Raw genomic sequence first — 16,692 nt, 5'->3', positions numbered from 1 at the left:
TCATGATGCAGAAAAAAAGTTTAAGGGCCTGCGTTCCTCATCATGAAGATGTCCCTCACCTCGGGTTATACCTCAGTTCAACTCCAAACCCTGGGAATCATTCAGAGTGTACCCTGGAGCTGACACAGACTAGATTAGAAGCAACAGAAAACAATACAGGGACTTCCCTGGTGGTCCAGGGGCTAAGACTCTGTGCTCCCAATGCAGAGCGCCTGGGTTCAACCCTTCGTCAGGGAACGAGACCCCACGTGCCGCAGGAAGATCAAAGGTCCCATGCAGCACAACTAAGACCTGGCACAGTCAAACTGTGAATAAATGAAATAAGAGTTTTTAAAAATATGATACAACATAAAAAGCTAAAGGACGGGACTCAAATGAAGGCTGGTGGTGAAACAGAAGAAACAAATGAAAACAGAAAACATTTTAAACACTGATAACCTTGTTTCATAGGTGAGGGCTGCTGACCACCCAGCCCACAGACCACTCCCAACTGTGGAGTTCCAGCATATGCAGACATTCTATATTACGACTTCTAAGCCATCTGAAATAAATGACTTATGTCCTCACAGCATGACCTATAACTGTCACCATTTCTGGTGCATTTTCCAAAAAACAGACACCTTATCAGTGATCTAATAATTGCTGATGTCAAACCCCATATTTGTTTAAAACAAAACAAAACAAGCACACGGCGGATGAAAACAAAGCTAAAACAGAAACAAAGCTCCTTCAGTTTCTGCCCCCGGAGTGCTTCCACTCCAGTTCTGGGTCTTGCTGAGTCTCATTGGCATTAAAAAACAAAGCAAAGGTGAAGAGCCTGCAGACCAAGGGCAGGGATCCAACCATTCTCTATGTCACACAGCAACTGGGAAAAACTCCCAGTCCCTGTCTGCCAGTGACAGCCATTAAATCTGGCCCTGCTGGTTCAATAATGAAGCTGCTTCTCACCGGCTTCACTTCAGACCTATTTCTGAGATTTGGTACAGTTCATAAGCTTAATGAGAAGCAAACAAAATTAATTTAACCTGCTTTATTCAAAGAACCATTTGATGTAGTTTTCAACTTTGGTTTAAAAAAGAGTGTTCTACATAGACTTCCTTTTGGGTTATTGTTGCTTTTGTTTGTATTTAAGATACTCAGTTTCAGTTTTCTCCTCTGTTTCAGTCAATTTTATTTTATTTTCAGCCATTCTATAATGCATCATGCTGCTGCTGTGGCTGCTGCTAAGTCGCTTCAGTCGTGTCCGACTCTGTGTGACCCCATAGACGGCAGCCCACCAGGCTCCCCCGTCCCTGGGATTCTCCAGGCAAGAACACTGGAGTGGGTTGCCATTTCCTTCTCCAATGCATGAAAGTGAAAAGTGAAAGTGAAGTCACTCAGTCATGTCTGACTCTTAGCGACCCCCATGGACTGCAGCCTACCAGGCTCCTCCGTCCATGGGATTTTCCAGGCAAGAGTACTGGAGTGGGGTGCCATTGCCTTCTCCGATAATGCATCATAAATAATCCCAATTCATTTCTTCACACAATAACCAAAACACTTCACATTTTGATAAAATATGCCTACAAGAATATTTCTTACAGATTCAGTTAGTGTTATGCTTTCAAATAATCACATGGATTTTCAGTGTCCTTGTTAGTTTACTGAAGTTAAAATACAATATCTTAATTCTGGGGCCTAAGAAGTTCCTGGGCTTCCCCGGCAGCTCGGTGGTAAAGAAGCCACCTGCAGTGTAGGATCTCAGGTCTCGAGCTCACAAATCGAGTAACCAGTATGAAAACTCTCTGATGACTGACCCTGCTCTTTGGATAGCATGTTATCATTACTCTACCCTTTGCTTTTAAAAAACAAACTAGACTTACTCCTCCTTTGGTCTCCTTCCACCAATAAACAAGGCAAAACAAACAAAATTTCAATAAAATACCCAACAAATAAAATTCCATGCCTACCACCAATTTAAATAATAAACAACGTGGTTAATGCTTACAGTGTCTGCATAAAGGCCTTGAATAAGTTACTAAAGAATCCTGGAATCCGCTCACTGCCATTGGATTGAAGGCAGTTGCTCCAAGTGCCTGCAAATCTTGGAGGGAGACTCTCAGTACTTCTGCTGAATCATCAGACCCAAGTTCACCATGGAATGTTACGCCCTGTACTCAAAGGTGTAAAGGTGAAACAAGTTTCAACAGTCTTATTGACTTCTCCCCCAGCTAAAGGGCAGGGTCTACTCAGTTGAGAATTTATCCTTTTGCACAATGTTAATCTGAATTCAGGGGGTTTGTTCCAATTCATAGTTCAGTTTTCACACTATACTGAGTGATTCTGTCAGTGATTCTTTTGGGACACCAGTGAACCCAAGTCCATGAACTGACTAACCACTACCTACACATTCTGTGCTATTAATGTCAAACTAGCCTTGAACCCAAAAATCCAAATTAAGCATCAGTATTTGATAACAGGCAAGCACACGTTTAATTATTAACTCATGCATCCAGCATGAGTATGGAGCTGGTGCTTCTCAAGTCAGGCTGCAAATCAAATTTAGATAGCAGCTTAAAAAAAAACACAGGTGACTAATTTGTCCTAAGATGCTGATTCAGAAGATGTGGGGTAGGCCCAAGCAACTGTATATTTAAAAAAACTTTCCAGGAACTTCCCTGGTGGTCCAGTGGTTAAGACTACTTCCTGGTTGGTGAACTAAGATGCCACATGCTTAACTGCGTGCTATGTCGCTTCAGTTGCGTCCAACTCTTTGTGACCCCATGGACTATATAGCCCGCCAGACTCCTCTGTCCATGGGATTCTCCAGGCAAGAATACTGGAGTGAGTTGCCATGCCCTCCTCCAGGGGATCTTCCTGACCCAGGGATCGAACCCAGATCTCTTACATTCCCTCGTTGGCAGTCAGGTTCTTTACCACTAGCCCCACCTGGGAAGCCTAAGATTCCACATGATGCTGGGCAACGAAGCCCTCAAACCACAATTACCGAGCACTCCTGCTGTAACTAGAGAGAAGCCCACATGCCCACAACAAGGAAACTTCATGGTGCAACCAAGACCTGACACAGCCAAAAATAAATATTTTTTAAAAATAAAAGGCTTTCCACGCAATTCTGATGCTTGGGGGTAGAAACTGTCACATAGGTACTGACAGAAACAATCCCACACGATAGAGAGATGAAGGGTCTATGCTTCTCAAACAGGGGCAGGGGACATTGTGCCAAGGATTATTCAAAGACACACAAAGACCATTTTGTGTTCAAAGCTGGCATCTTTCCGGAATGCCAACTTTCATAGGTATTTTAAAATGTCATTTGTATTTTGGTGGCTGCAAGTGTCATTTAAGGTCTGTACATTTAAGTGTATGTTTACCTCAATTAAAAAGATCACTTTTATATTAAAATATGGGCAGATTCTGGAATACAATGCAAGATCTACTTTTATTTTTTAGATGAACTCTAAAACTTTAAAGAAATCTCCCTCTTAGATGGGCTACATTAGGCTGGGTCCCCATACCCAAAGAGGCAGCCATTCTCATTCCTTTGCTTAGAGTGGGAGTTAGGACTTGAAATGCAAGGGGAAACCTTTTTGGAAGAGCTCAATAAGTTTAGGAATTCTTTCATTTCCAAAGTTTCTCATTCATTTCACTACCCAGGACCCACTCTCCTTGCTTCCGGCTTCTTTGCCTGTTTTAAGCCGCTCAGTTGTGTCTGACTCTTTGCGACTCCATGGACTGTAGCCCACCAGGCTCCTCTGTCCACAGGGATTCTCCAGGTAAGAACACTGGAGTGTACTGTCCTGCCCTCCTCCAGGGGATCTTCTCCACCCAGGGATCAAACCCCTCTCTTCTGTCTCCTGCATGGGCAGATGGTTCTTTACCACTAGGGCCACCTGGGAAGCTGCTCTGGTTTCTTTCCTTCCCACATATTACTAGTCTTTCTGCTTTAAAACACTTCAAATCCTCAACAACTTAAAGTTCCAGTCTTCCTCATGATGTGAGAAGTTCTGTTTGCTACTAAGTAGGTAGTCTAATGCTCCTGAGGCCCTGGCATCATGAACCATACACTGTAAAGACATTTTCACTCAAAAATGCATTTTAAAAGGTTGTCTTCCTGTGATAAACCATGATAGAAAAGAGTATGAAAAAGAAGTGTGTACGTAGAGGCAGAACTGAATCACTTCGCTGTACAGCAGAAATTAACACTGTAAATCAATAAATACTTCATCACATTTTTTTTTTTTTTTTTTTACAAAAAGGTTCTCAGCTGCAGGAGCTGGTTATAATGAGAGGCTGACTCTGAAGATTCAAAACTCTCCCCACCATTTCCTGACTTCACTGAGAAGGCAGGGTGAAGGGTTATTAGCAACGATTACAGAAAATAACCGTTAGAAGTTAACTAGGCTCAAGGGGCCCTTCTTATCTCTTGTGGCCAAAGGGCGGAAGGGTGAAGGGAGCGCAAGACGTCTGGTCCAATGGCTCTGGGCAAGTTACTTCAGCCGTCGCTGGGAGATTCGGTGTCGTAGTCTAAGTTAAAGAGTACACATCCGCTTACGGATTTAATTAGTTGGCATTTATCTTCAAGGATTGCAAAGTTACGAACGTACCTATCAAATAAGCGTGTACATCAAAGCCTAGAATACAAGGGGACGCGGGGACACGACCACACAACGCAAAAAAAAAAAAGCCGCCTCGACCAAAATCCGGTACCACCCCACCGCTCTCGTCCCAGTAAAACCCGCGCTCAGCCCCGGAGCCACGCCCCTTTCTGCCGCGGCCCCGCCCCTGACCCTGCTTCCGCCCAGCTCTGCGCAGGCGCCACCCGCCCTGCCGCGTTTCGAAAAGACTGCGGGGCGGGGCCGCGAGTGCGCGCCACGCCCCCTTCTGCCGCGGCCCGCGCCTGTCCCCCCTTCGCCCAGACTCTGCGCAGGCGCCACCCGTTCCGAAAAGGCTCTAGGTGGTGGGCTGAGGCCCAAGCGCGGGCCCACGTCTCACGCGCTCGGCGGAGGCCTCCGCCTCCTCCTGACTGACGCTCCGCGGGTTCCGTAAAGGGCGGGCCGGGGAGAAGGGCCGGCCCTGACAGGAGAGAGTGTTTACCCGGCGCCTCAGCGCCAGTGGGCTGGCTGCAGCCCCGCCCCTCCCCCTCTTTAAAGGTGCCGATCGCTCCCCTCGTCCCTCAGAGGAGCGGCCTCACGGTTGGTGTCCTCAGGGGCTGCCTCGACAGGGTGACTCCGCGCTAGCCTGCTGTCCGCTGCGGTGGAAGATGTCGGAAAGTAACCTGGCGGCGCGCAGTGACGGGCTCGAGGGGCAGGTGTCCGGGGCGCGAGTCATCGCCCAGGCCCTGAAAACCCAGGTGTGAGACCTGCCAGCCGCAGAGAGCCCTACGGAAGCCCGATGGGGCCGCTGCGTTGTCTTGGAAACGGGAAAGCGGCGGGATGGGGAGGTGGGCAGAAGGGAGGTTTGCGGGAGGTTTTCTTTTTACCGCCTCGGTAGGGCGGGCTGGGGTCCCGGCCTCATTCCTCTGCTTTTGGCCGCCCCCCAGGACGTGAATTACATGTTCGGCATCGTAGGCATCCCGGTGACCGAAATCGCCCTTGCTGCGCAGGAGGTGGGCATCAGATACATCGGGATGAGGAATGAGCAGGCAGTAAGTATGGACTCAGAGCCCAGCGGGTTCTCGGGGATGAGTAACAGTGATGACAGATAATTGTCTACAAACAGTAGCTGCTTACCGCTCACTCCTCTAATACTTGACGCGTATCAATCACAATGCTCCTGGGAGCCAAGACCGATTGTTAATCGTCATTGCAGATGAGAACAATGAGGCTCCAGTTAAAAATAAATAAATATAAAGTAAAATTATTAAAAGAGAGACCCCCCCCCCCCACACACACACAGAAGTGAAGAAACTTGCTCAAGGAGACAGCTGGTATTGGCGGAACCAGGATTTGAACCCAGGTGTTCTCGTTCTGGAGTCCTTGCTCTTACAACTATAAAGTATGAAGCTCTGCCAAGTCTACAATGTCAGAATCAGAAGGGACAGTTACCTGGTCTGAATCCTGGCCCCCTGTGCTTCATTCCTATAACTAGCTATTGTGTGTCTGTTTCTGTGTATTCTTTGCCTCGTCTGACTTCCCTATTAGGTAGGCTGTGAGTTCCAGGGGGTCACAAATACATATTTCTTCTTTGCACATCTGTATCCCCAGTTTATCCATGGGGCCTGCCCATGATAGTACCTGCAACATGAATGGGGAAAGGTCACGTCTCATGTTGTGTAGTAGGTGGCTCTGCAAGGTGACAGGCATCACAAATGATAAAGCCATGATTGAACTCCAGAGATGTCCCAAGACCCAGGCCAGTGCTCATTCCACCTCATCACATTGCCACCGTTCTTAGAGGCTTATTTGGAAGCCCAAGGAAGGAAGTTAGGACGTTTTGTCTCCCTGTCTCATTTCTTCCTAAAGGGCATTTAGCATTTTCCCAGGTTATCTTTTGTGTTTAGCACCTTCCCCCTCTTTCTATAATGAGCTGAAGTGCAGTTTAAAAATAAAAACTAACCATATGAAGGCCATAAAGGAAATTTCAATACATCTCCAAGCAAGGATTGAAAATATACAGTATGTGTGACCAGACCATGTGGAAATAAACTGGAATTTAACAACAGGAAGATGGAAAATCCCCAAACATTTGAAAATTCAATGCATTGTAAATATTTGAAAAGATTAATTAAGATCAATAAACTTCACAGCAGATTGATTAAAAGAGAAAAAATATATAAATTACCAGTATCAAGGATGAAGAGGGAGATGTCACCATCAGCCTAACTAACTAGTGGGGTGAAGAAGAAATCCCAGTGGAAAATGGAAAACATTTTTAATGATGATGAGAAAATGAGATCTCAAACATGTGAGCAACAGCTAAGCAGTTCTTAGAGGAAATAGTTTTAAATGAATCTCTTAGTAAAGAAGATCAAAAATCAGTGCCCTGAACTTGCATTTTAAGAAGCTAGAAAAAGGAAACCAAAGTAAATCCATCAAAACCACTATGAGGTACCATTTCACGCCAGTCAGAATGGCTGCCATCCAAAAGTCTACAAGCAATAAATGCTGGAGAGGGTGTGGAGAAAAGGGAACCCTCTTACACTGTTGGTGGGAATGCAAACTAGTACAGCCACTATGGAGAACAGTGTGGAGATTCCTTAAAAAACTGGAAATAGAACTGCCTTATGATCCAGCAATCCCACTGCTGGGCATACACACTGAGGAAACCAGAATTGAAAGAGATCACATGTACCCCAATGTTCATCGCAGCACTGTTTATAATAGCCAGGACATGGAAGCAACCTAGATGTCCATCAGCAGATGAATGGATGAGAAAGCTGTGGTACATATACACAATGGAGTATTACTCAGCCATTAAAAAGAATACATTTGAATCAGTTCTAATGAGGTAGATGAAACTGGAGCCTATTATACAGAGTGAAGTAAGCCAGAAAAAAAAAACACCAATACAGTATACTAATGCATATATATGGAGTTTAGAAAGATGGTAACAATAACCCTGTATACGAGACAGCAAAAGAGACACAGATGTATAGAACAGTCTTTTGGACTCTGTGGGAGAGGGAGAGGGTGGGATGATTTGGGAGAATGGCATTGAAATATGTATAATATCATATATGAAACGAGTCGCCAGTCCAGGTTCGATACACGATACTGGATGCTTGGGGCTGGTGCACTGGGACGACCCAGAGGGATGGTAGGGGGAGGGAGGAGGGAGGAGGGTTCAGGATGGGGAACACATGTATACCTGTGGCAGATTCATTTTGATATATGGCAAAACCAATACAATATTGTAAAGTTAAACTAAAAAATAAAAAAGTAAATCCAAACTGAAAGTAGTAAAATGATAAACATGAGAGTGGAAATCAGTGGAGGAGCGAACAAAGGAACAGTAGAGAAAAGCCACAAATCCAAAAATTGTGTCTTTGAAAAGATCAATAGATTTGGTAAATCTCTAGCAAGACTGATAAAGAATAAAACATAAAAAGCACAAATTATCAATGTTAGGAATAAAAAATAGGGCATTCCTATTGATCCTGCAGATGTTTAAGCAGTTATAAGATGATATTATGAATAAACTAGATGATATGGACAAATTCCTTGAAAAACTAAATATCAGATTTAGATACTTAAGTGATTATCTGAAATGTACAGATAGAAGATTACTTGTTAAAATGAAAAATATTCCATTTTCCCCTTATTGAGAGTAAATTATTACATACATACTTTATACATGTATAAGACTTATTACTTAATATGATTTAGTACTATAAAAGTTCCAAAATGCTTCAGTCCCACTGTTTTTTCTTTGTAGGCTTGCTATGCTGCCTCTGCAGTTGGATATCTGACAGGCAGGTAAGCTCAAGTCTATGTTTTATTTCAGCTTCTTTTTTAAACTTGAGTTGTAATTAACATGTAGTATTAAATTAGTTTTAGGTGTCCAACATAGTGATTTGATATTTTTATATATTATGAAATGGTAACCACAGTAAAACCAGCTCCCATCTGTTACCATACAAAGTTGTTACATACAGTGTTATTGACTGTGTTCCCTATGCTGTACATTTCATCCCAATGACTTAGTTATTTTATAGCTGGCAGTTTATACCTCTTAATCCCCTTCACCAATTTTATCCATTTCTCTACCCACCTTCCCTCTAGCAGCCACCAGTTTTTTCTCTGAGTCTGTTTTGTTTGTTCATTGTTTTGTTTTTGAGAGTCCACATATAAGTGAAATCATATGGTATTTTATTTTCTCTGATTTATTTCACTAAGCATAATATCCTCCAAGTTTATCCATGTTGCCACAAAGATTTCATTCATAAGATTTCATTCTTTTTTATTGCTAATATTTTAGTGTGTGTGTGTGTGTGTATAAATACCCAGGATGGAATTGCTGGATTGTATGATAGTTCTATTTTTAGTTTTTTGAGGAACCTCCACATTGTTTTTCATAGTGGCTGCACCAATTTAAAGGCTGTCTTAAATAGAGGTTGCTACTTTATAAATTGAAACTGGTAAGCTGAATTGTATGGAGATACCATTTTCTTCAGTGCTTTAAGCTTAGAAAGTCATCTAGGGTAAAGCATTCAAGTTCAACTTAAAAAACTGGAGCAGAACACTGCATTTCAGGATTACTTTCTGTCAAAGACCAACTTACATTATATATTTACTTGTTAAGAAATTTTTAAAACCACCTTTTTTTACATACAAAAGTACACTCAGTAGTCAAAAATTTGCTTCTGTATGCAATCACCTTGATTTAGTCCAAATATAGTAGCAAAATATGAAAAGTTTAGTGAAATACAGTGTGAGGATGGTAAATACCTTATTTCTTGCAGGAAGACTGATATCTTTTTTTAAAAAACTAATTCAAAAATATTCTGATAATTGCTTTACAGCTGTAGTAAAGACCTATGTACCCTTCCTTTGAAGTCCAGGAAGATTATGTTCCACCCCCAAAGCGGTATGAATCAAGTAGTGCATTTGACCTGCTTTTAATGTAATCAATTCTGTTTTGCTTTCAGGCCAGGAGTCTGCCTTGTTGTTTCTGGCCCCGGTCTTGTCCACAGTTTGGGCGGTATGGCAAATGCAAACATGAACTGTTGGTAATTAGATTATTATTACTGAGAACACTTTCTTGAAAATATCAACACATGATTTTATCCAGTGGAGAACCACTGCTTTGTGGTGGGAAGACGAGGGGTCATATGCTTGAGGAAATGACTTAGTGAAAAATTAAGAAGAGTGTTAGGAAGAAAATAAAAAAACATGGATAATTCTTTTACCTAGAGAAAAACACTGAATATTTGGGGATGAATATGTGTATATTCCATATCTATATATGTAAGTGAATGTGTGTGTAAGTCTCTTTAAGTGAAGAATTGTTTATTAAAGATCCCAGCTCAGTATGCAAGAATGTATTTAATTTTTCACCTTGTCTTGCATAACCAGCAGGACAGTTGAAATCGTATTTATTGAGTTGGTATTATAAACAGATTAGTTGCTCTTGTCCTTAATCCTGGTTCTTAATCTCTGATTCTTTACCAGTACAATCATGTTAAAGGGGGCTGTGTCTTTGTCTTTTTCAATAATTTAATTTATATTTATTTGGTTTTGGCTGTGTTGGGTCTTTGTTGCTGAGTGGGCTTCTCTCTAGTTGTGGCGAGCAGGGGCTACTCTCTAGCTGCGGTGGGTAGGCTTCTCATTGCGTTGGCGTCTCTCGTTGGGAGTACAGGCTCTAGGGCACGTGGATTCAGCAGTTGCAGCACATCTGCTCAATAGTTGGGGCTCCCGGGCTCTAGAGCACGGGCTCAGTGGTTGTGGCACACAGGCTTAGCTGCTCCGCTGCATGCAGGATCTTCCTAGATCAGGGGTCACTCCTGCATCTCCTGCATTGGCAGGAGGATTCTTTACCACTGAGCCACCAGGGAAGCCCAAGGGGGCTATATTCTATTCAATTCATACAATGTTTAAATTTCCCATGGGAAGGGCATTATTTTCTTTCTTGCCATGTGTTTCTTTCAGGTCCTTCTTTGCTTTCTTCCTACACTTTCTTATCAACTTCAGTGTCTCATAATTTTTAAATAACTTTAGCTTTGCTATCTTTTATTTCTCCCTGAGAATTTTATTGCTGAGGGATTTTTCTCATCATTCTGCCATTTCCAAATAGACTTAGTTAGGAAAGTGCGGGAAAAAAATGTTTACTTCTCTTAATCTCGAGAATAATAGGAACAGCATAACAATTCATTTTACATCATCACCACCCAGAAGTTTTAGCATCAGTATCCAGAAGAGGCAGGGGAGAGAGGGGTATGGAGAAAAAATATTTACTATGAATTTCAGATTTTTCTGAAATTGAGGAAGTGTTTTCTCAGACCAAGATGTTTCCTAAATCTTTTTAAATTAACAGTTTTTTAAGAGAAAATGTAATTCTCTTTCTTTTTTTAACATTCACTGAGTGTTTTCTATTCTCTGGGCACTTGTTGTAATTCTCTTTTAAAAAATTAATATTTCAGGCCGTTGATTGTGATTGGTGGTTCCTCTGAAAGAAGTCAGGAAACAATGGGAGCCTTCCAGGAGTTTCCTCAGGTACCCGTCTCTAAGATCTTCCCTCTGTAGTATAATTATACTCCATTAAGGTTTATGGAGAAGAAATTAAAACTCCAATCTGCAAAATAAACACATAAAATAGAAATACCTGAGATAACTTAAAAGGTGATTTTCCTCAACTACAGGAAACTCTCAATGTGAGTGTTAAGAAAGCTTAGGCTCTACTTAGCAATCTTCCAGGAAAGATAACCTTTTTGACCGAAATTTAAACTCAGAAAATAAGTTCTTTAAAGAATCAAGAAAATGCAGGAATAAAAATGATTTGGGACTTTCAGACTTTGAGGAAGAGAAAAGTTGAAAGGAAAAATAAGGAAAAATCCTGCTCACACCTGCGGGACTGAAACTACCAACTGTTCCATAGATTTTATACCAAAAAGTACTAAGACAAACAGTTTTTATATAATGCTTCAAAGTACACTAAACAGTGAAAAATTAGCAGTACTGAATTTATGCCAAACAGCATAGCAACAAAACATATAACTAGAAAACTGGCAGAAATGTAAAAATAGATTATTATTATTATAATGAGATATAACAGATAAAGTTGTGTATCCCTGAATGCAGAATTTCTGGGTCCAAGGATATTCTTACTTACATTTTTAGGAGATATTGTCAACTTCTCTCCCCATTTATTTTCTCACCACAGTTTATGATTGTTATTACCTAACTTTTTCATTTTTGCCAATCTGAGAAATGAAAATGGTATCTTGTTTTGATTTTCTTCCTGAACTATACCAAGGCAGATGTTTGATTGTGCTTTGCAGAGGCTTTTAAGAAACAATCCAGATAATGCATTTTTCTCTATCTTTCCTCTAAACATAATAGAATGTAGTGACTTAACATTTCGTCTTCTTTCAGAAGAGTAATGTGATACATGCGCTTATTTTAAGTGACTTTCTTTTCACGTATAGGTTGAAGCTTGTAGACTATATAGCAAGTTCTCTGCCCGGCCAAGTAGCATAGAAGCTATTCCCTCTATTATCGAAAAGGTATAGTATTTAATTACAAGCTGTCCAGGTCCACTGGTTTTTCTCAGTTGTTTATACCTGTGTTACTTTTATTCTCAATAGAGACAAAAAAATTTGGAATATATCATGCAGTTAACAATGATATTGATAAATAGCTACATACATTTTAATATTCACTATCCTTAACTTAATGAAAGAACCAGATAAAAGAAATTTTTTGGAAGAATTTTTTCCTATACTTTAGTTTTTAATTTTTTAAATTATGGAAAAGTAAAAAGAAAGATAAAATGAAACCCTGAGTGCCCTTTCTCTTACACTTCTGTAAGATTATTTTTGAAAATTAGTACTAATGCATATAAGACCATCTCTTAGTTGATTAAGCAGTGTATCAATAAATTGTGTGATTTTACATTTAAGCTGTTTCAAAAGCCATGTATTAATAGAAACCATTTGACACATAGTACAGCATCACAGTTTCTGAAATCTTTGGCAAATCATTAAGATTAGAAAGTAGGTGAAAGTACATGTTACAAAAACTTGGCAGGCAGAACCTAGTAGATAATTTCTAGAACTAAAGCGTAGTGAAAAATAAATTTTAAAGCCCTAAGTGAGTACTTTCTTATCTCTCCCCTTTGAAACAAAAATATAGAATCAATGGAGTGCATTTCAATTTTAATTAAAATTGCTTATTTCTAAGGATGTTGCATCAACTAAGGATGTCAAGAAAAATTAAAATAGTATTTATTTCACAATTTTAAATTATCTTTGAATAGGATGTGATAATGAGGATTGAGATTTTTTTAATGTTTTCTTCTGTTTGTAATGAACTTAGGCAGTGAGGAGCAGTATTTATGGTCGTCCAGGTGCTTGCTATGTCGACATACCTGCAGATTTCGTTAGCCTCCAGGTGAATGTGAATTCTATAAAGTGAGTAATAGTTAATCGGAGTTCTTTCTCAATTATGTTACCATAGGCTTACCCTTTTAAAAGAATTTACCTAGCAGCTTATAAATTACAATTTTCACTTGTCTTAACTTTTGCAGATTTGGTGATTAAATTGAATCCTGGCCAAAGGGCTTAATTCTCTTAATTAAAATTGTATTATTTAAGAATTACCTTGGGGATTAAATACTAAGTCAAATACTTGGAGCTTCCTAAACTCATTTGAAATTATTCTTCCAGTAACCATAAAAATTTAATCCTCATATAGTATGGTTAGTTAGAGTCTTTATGGTTGGTGTAAATCAAGAGTTGAAGTGACTATTTAAAAATTACTATAACTCAGCATAAAAAATTTTAATCTGTCTCTATGATTTAAAAATAGTTCAACACCAGATGTTACTATGATTTGCCAAGTCCCCTTATTCCGTAAATAAGCACTGAGTGAACAATAAGTACAACAAACTGGTAAATAAGTCACCCCGGTATGGTTGGCTACTTGGATTAATGCATCACCCTGAGTGCCATTTAGCACATTTCTGCCATCAGGGACTCGGTGGTCCTCCGGTGACCACTGAGAGACAGCGGGCATTTCTGTTCACTCAGGATACCAAGTCTGGCTTCCATTTGGGAGACAGACAGAAAGGGTGTCGATTTCTTGTAATTCCTGAACATGAAGATCAAAATAAGATTATTGGGTTTGCAATTTTTGTAAAGACTTGAATGTCCTTTTTTGGTATTATATTCCCAAGTTTTGTATAGTATGATGTTTATTGATTAGGGTAAATGAAATAAAACACTGAGGATTTGGTGTCTGGAAATAACTACGACCATTTTAATATTTCTTTTACTAATGCATATTGTGGTACTAAAATGTGGACTTAGTGAGTGGTAATATAGTGAGGTAGGTAAAGCATGGACTTTGGAGACAGAACAACTACTTCAGCCTAGTTCCATGTGCCATCCAGGGACCCTGGGCAAGTTACTTTCTGAGGAGTTGTTTTTTTCCCCCTACAGTAATGAAATGGATGTCATGATAATACCTAATCTTATTATTTTGAAAATTAAATGAAAATACATGGCACATAGTATTAAATATTAGGATTTTTTTTATTATTTCAACCACAATAACTACCACTTCATTGCAAAGTCATTAGCTCTGTTTTCCTGTTAATGAATTGCTTATTTGGCTATTAGATGATCTTAGGGAATAAATGTTGATTTATCAGATTTTATAGATATAATGGTTATATAGGAAAAAGTGTTTATCTTTTAGTTTTTAAATCTTGCTGCTATAATCTTCTTTAAAATGGCTTAGGAAGAAATGTATATGTGTGTTTATGTGTGTACAGGTGAAACAAATGTAAAATATTAGTAGTGGCCTCTACAGGGTGGGTATATGCAGTTTATTATACTATTTTTTTCTACCTTTTTTTGTATTTGATATTTTCATAATAAAAAAGTTTAAAAATTGGCATCCTTTAATTAACAGAGCTCTTTATTTCCAGGTGTGTGGAGTGCTGTATGCCACCTCCTATTAGTATGGCAGAAACCTCTGCTGTACACATGGCAGCATCTGTTATTAGGAATGCCAAGCAGCCCCTTGTCATCATTGGGAAAGGTAGCATTGAATGGAACTCTAAATCTTGCTAGGCTTTCAAAAGAATGCTGATTCTATTTAGAACTTGTTCTCATTATTTGCTTCCCTGACGTCTCAGACCGTAAAGACTCTGCCTGCAATGCAGGTTCAATCCCTGGGTTGGAAAGGTTCCCTGGAGAAGGAAATGGCAACCCACTCCAGTATTCTTGCCTGGAGAATCCTGTGACAGAGGAGCCTGGTGGGTTACAGTCCATGGGGTCACAAGAGTCAGACATGACTCAGCGACGACAGCTGGTAGACAGACCTGATCATCAGTAAGTGTGGTGTGTGTAGGGAACTGAGGTGGGTTCTCAGGAGATAGCGACAACGTTCTTGTTTGGTGATGTGGAAAACATTTCAGAAGAGATGATGCTGTAGCTGCCCGGTGGGAAAAGACATGGGTCACTGGTCACAGAGTGAACACAGAGAACCCAGGCAGTCCAGGAAGAGGGAACTGAATGGACCAAGATATTGAGGCAAGAAGGAGAATACAAGGAAGTGTTCTGGATTTTAAAAAAAGTAAATATTTTTCATCCTGCATGGGTGAGAAAAGATTGTAAGGTATTTTTATAGGGGTGAGCATTACACTGAATCTGAATGTACTACACAATTTGTTTGGATTCAGCAGAGAATTATAAATACTGGATGTGGAGTAATATTTAGTAACTCTGAGGAAGAGCATAAAGTTAAATAGCTAAAATGACAGCCTTGGTAACATGAGAAACGAAATCATTTCTGTATCCAAACAGTGAGTTGTTTCCAGTGCCATTGAGGGTGTAAGACGTGGTTATTCCTACAGGCACATAACTGTAAATAAACGAGTGGTGTGGCTGCCTCGGGGTTAGTCCCGTTGCAGTCACTGGATTATGGAACCTACGAAGTGATCTACAGAGCTTTAGAAACTTAGGCTCCTTGTTAGAATTTCCATATATAGACTAGGCAATATGCAGTCCTGGTTGGCTGGTGGTGGGGAGCAACGTGTGAGGTTGCTTTTACCTGTCAGAGCAAAGTCTTTGCTTTCCCACCTGCACCTCCCAGTCTACGTGTGTTCAGGTAATTGTTAGTGGTAGTAATTCAGTAGGAACATAGCATAGAACCAACAATTAAGAACAACAAGAGTGGAAGGTGCAACTTTTGTTTGTGGGTAGACATACTTCAGAATAATTGATACTATTACTTGGCCAGGGGGAGGCAGGAATTAGAACTATTGCCTTCTTAAACATTTTAAAATACCAAAGATAAAAAACCATAAGTCACCATTTGTTTTGAGTTTAAGCCCAGAGCAGGAGAATCTTTGAGAAGTTCTAGAAGCAATCTCACATGAACTCTTTTAAGCGTCTGGAGTTTAACTGCCTTGTCCAATACATTTGGATTTGTTGCAGGTGCCGCTTACGCCCATGCGGAGGAGAGTATCAGGAAGCTGGTGGAGCAGTGTAAATTGCCGTTTCTGCCCACCCCCATGGGAAAGGGTGTTATCCGTGACAACCATCCAAACTGTGTAGCTGCTGCCAGATCCAGGTATGGGCAACTCCAGATTTTAAATACAATAGCTTGGCAGATTTCAGGCTCATTTTAATTAGTTTGTGACTTGAATGAATCTAGTAGAAGTTCTGAAAGAATCACGTATTTTTAAGCATACCTGTTTCTTTTTACTTTTCAGCACTTTTAATGCTATTCTCTATCTTCTGACCCTTGTGATTTCAGATGAGAAGTCTGTAGTCGTTTGAATCTCTGATCGCCTATATGTAACATTATCTTGTTTTTCTGTGGCTGCGTTCAGAATTTTTTTTTTTGTCTTTGGTTCTCAGCAGTTTGATTATGATGTGTTTGGACACATTTTTTTTTTAATTTATCCTCTTTGAGATTTTCTAATCTTAAATCTATGCATTGATATCTTCACCAAATTTGAAAAGTTTTGACCATTATTTCTTCAAATATGTTTTTTTGCACCAGTCTTTTTTTCTGGAGTAACACA

The 16,692-nt window shown here is 40.1% G+C and overlaps 2 protein-coding genes across 3 annotated transcripts in view; one reads left to right on the top strand and one right to left on the bottom strand.

The window, feature by feature from the left end:
* Positions 1-5,333, bottom strand: part of BTD (biotinidase) — a 43,932-nt gene extending 38,599 nt beyond the window's left edge. Inside the window, exon 1 of one of the 2 annotated variants that reach the window (XM_055569973.1) lies at positions 5,192-5,333. The gene's annotated coding sequence lies outside the window, so the exon portion shown is untranslated. The remainder of the gene's footprint in view (positions 1-5,191) is intronic. The other variant, XM_055569974.1, reaches the window with a different exon arrangement.
* Positions 5,217-16,692, top strand: part of HACL1 (2-hydroxyacyl-CoA lyase 1) — a 38,322-nt gene continuing 26,846 nt past the window's right edge. Inside the window, exons 1-9 of the mRNA XM_055569972.1 lie at positions 5,217-5,350; positions 5,540-5,644; positions 8,374-8,414; positions 9,587-9,667; positions 11,078-11,150; positions 12,083-12,160; positions 12,972-13,066; positions 14,587-14,699; positions 16,100-16,235. Of these exons, the coding sequence (XP_055425947.1) occupies positions 5,261-5,350; positions 5,540-5,644; positions 8,374-8,414; positions 9,587-9,667; positions 11,078-11,150; positions 12,083-12,160; positions 12,972-13,066; positions 14,587-14,699; positions 16,100-16,235 (812 nt within the window). The 5' untranslated portion in view covers positions 5,217-5,260. The remainder of the gene's footprint in view (positions 5,351-5,539; positions 5,645-8,373; positions 8,415-9,586; positions 9,668-11,077; positions 11,151-12,082; positions 12,161-12,971; positions 13,067-14,586; positions 14,700-16,099; positions 16,236-16,692) is intronic.

The sequence above is a fragment of the Bubalus kerabau genome, chromosome 2 (genome assembly GCF_029407905.1).
Source record: "Bubalus kerabau isolate K-KA32 ecotype Philippines breed swamp buffalo chromosome 2, PCC_UOA_SB_1v2, whole genome shotgun sequence".
Classification (NCBI taxonomy): Eukaryota; Metazoa; Chordata; class Mammalia; order Artiodactyla; family Bovidae; genus Bubalus; species Bubalus kerabau.
Note: the sequence above shows the minus strand (reverse complement) of the source record. Positions and strands in the feature narration are given on the sequence as shown.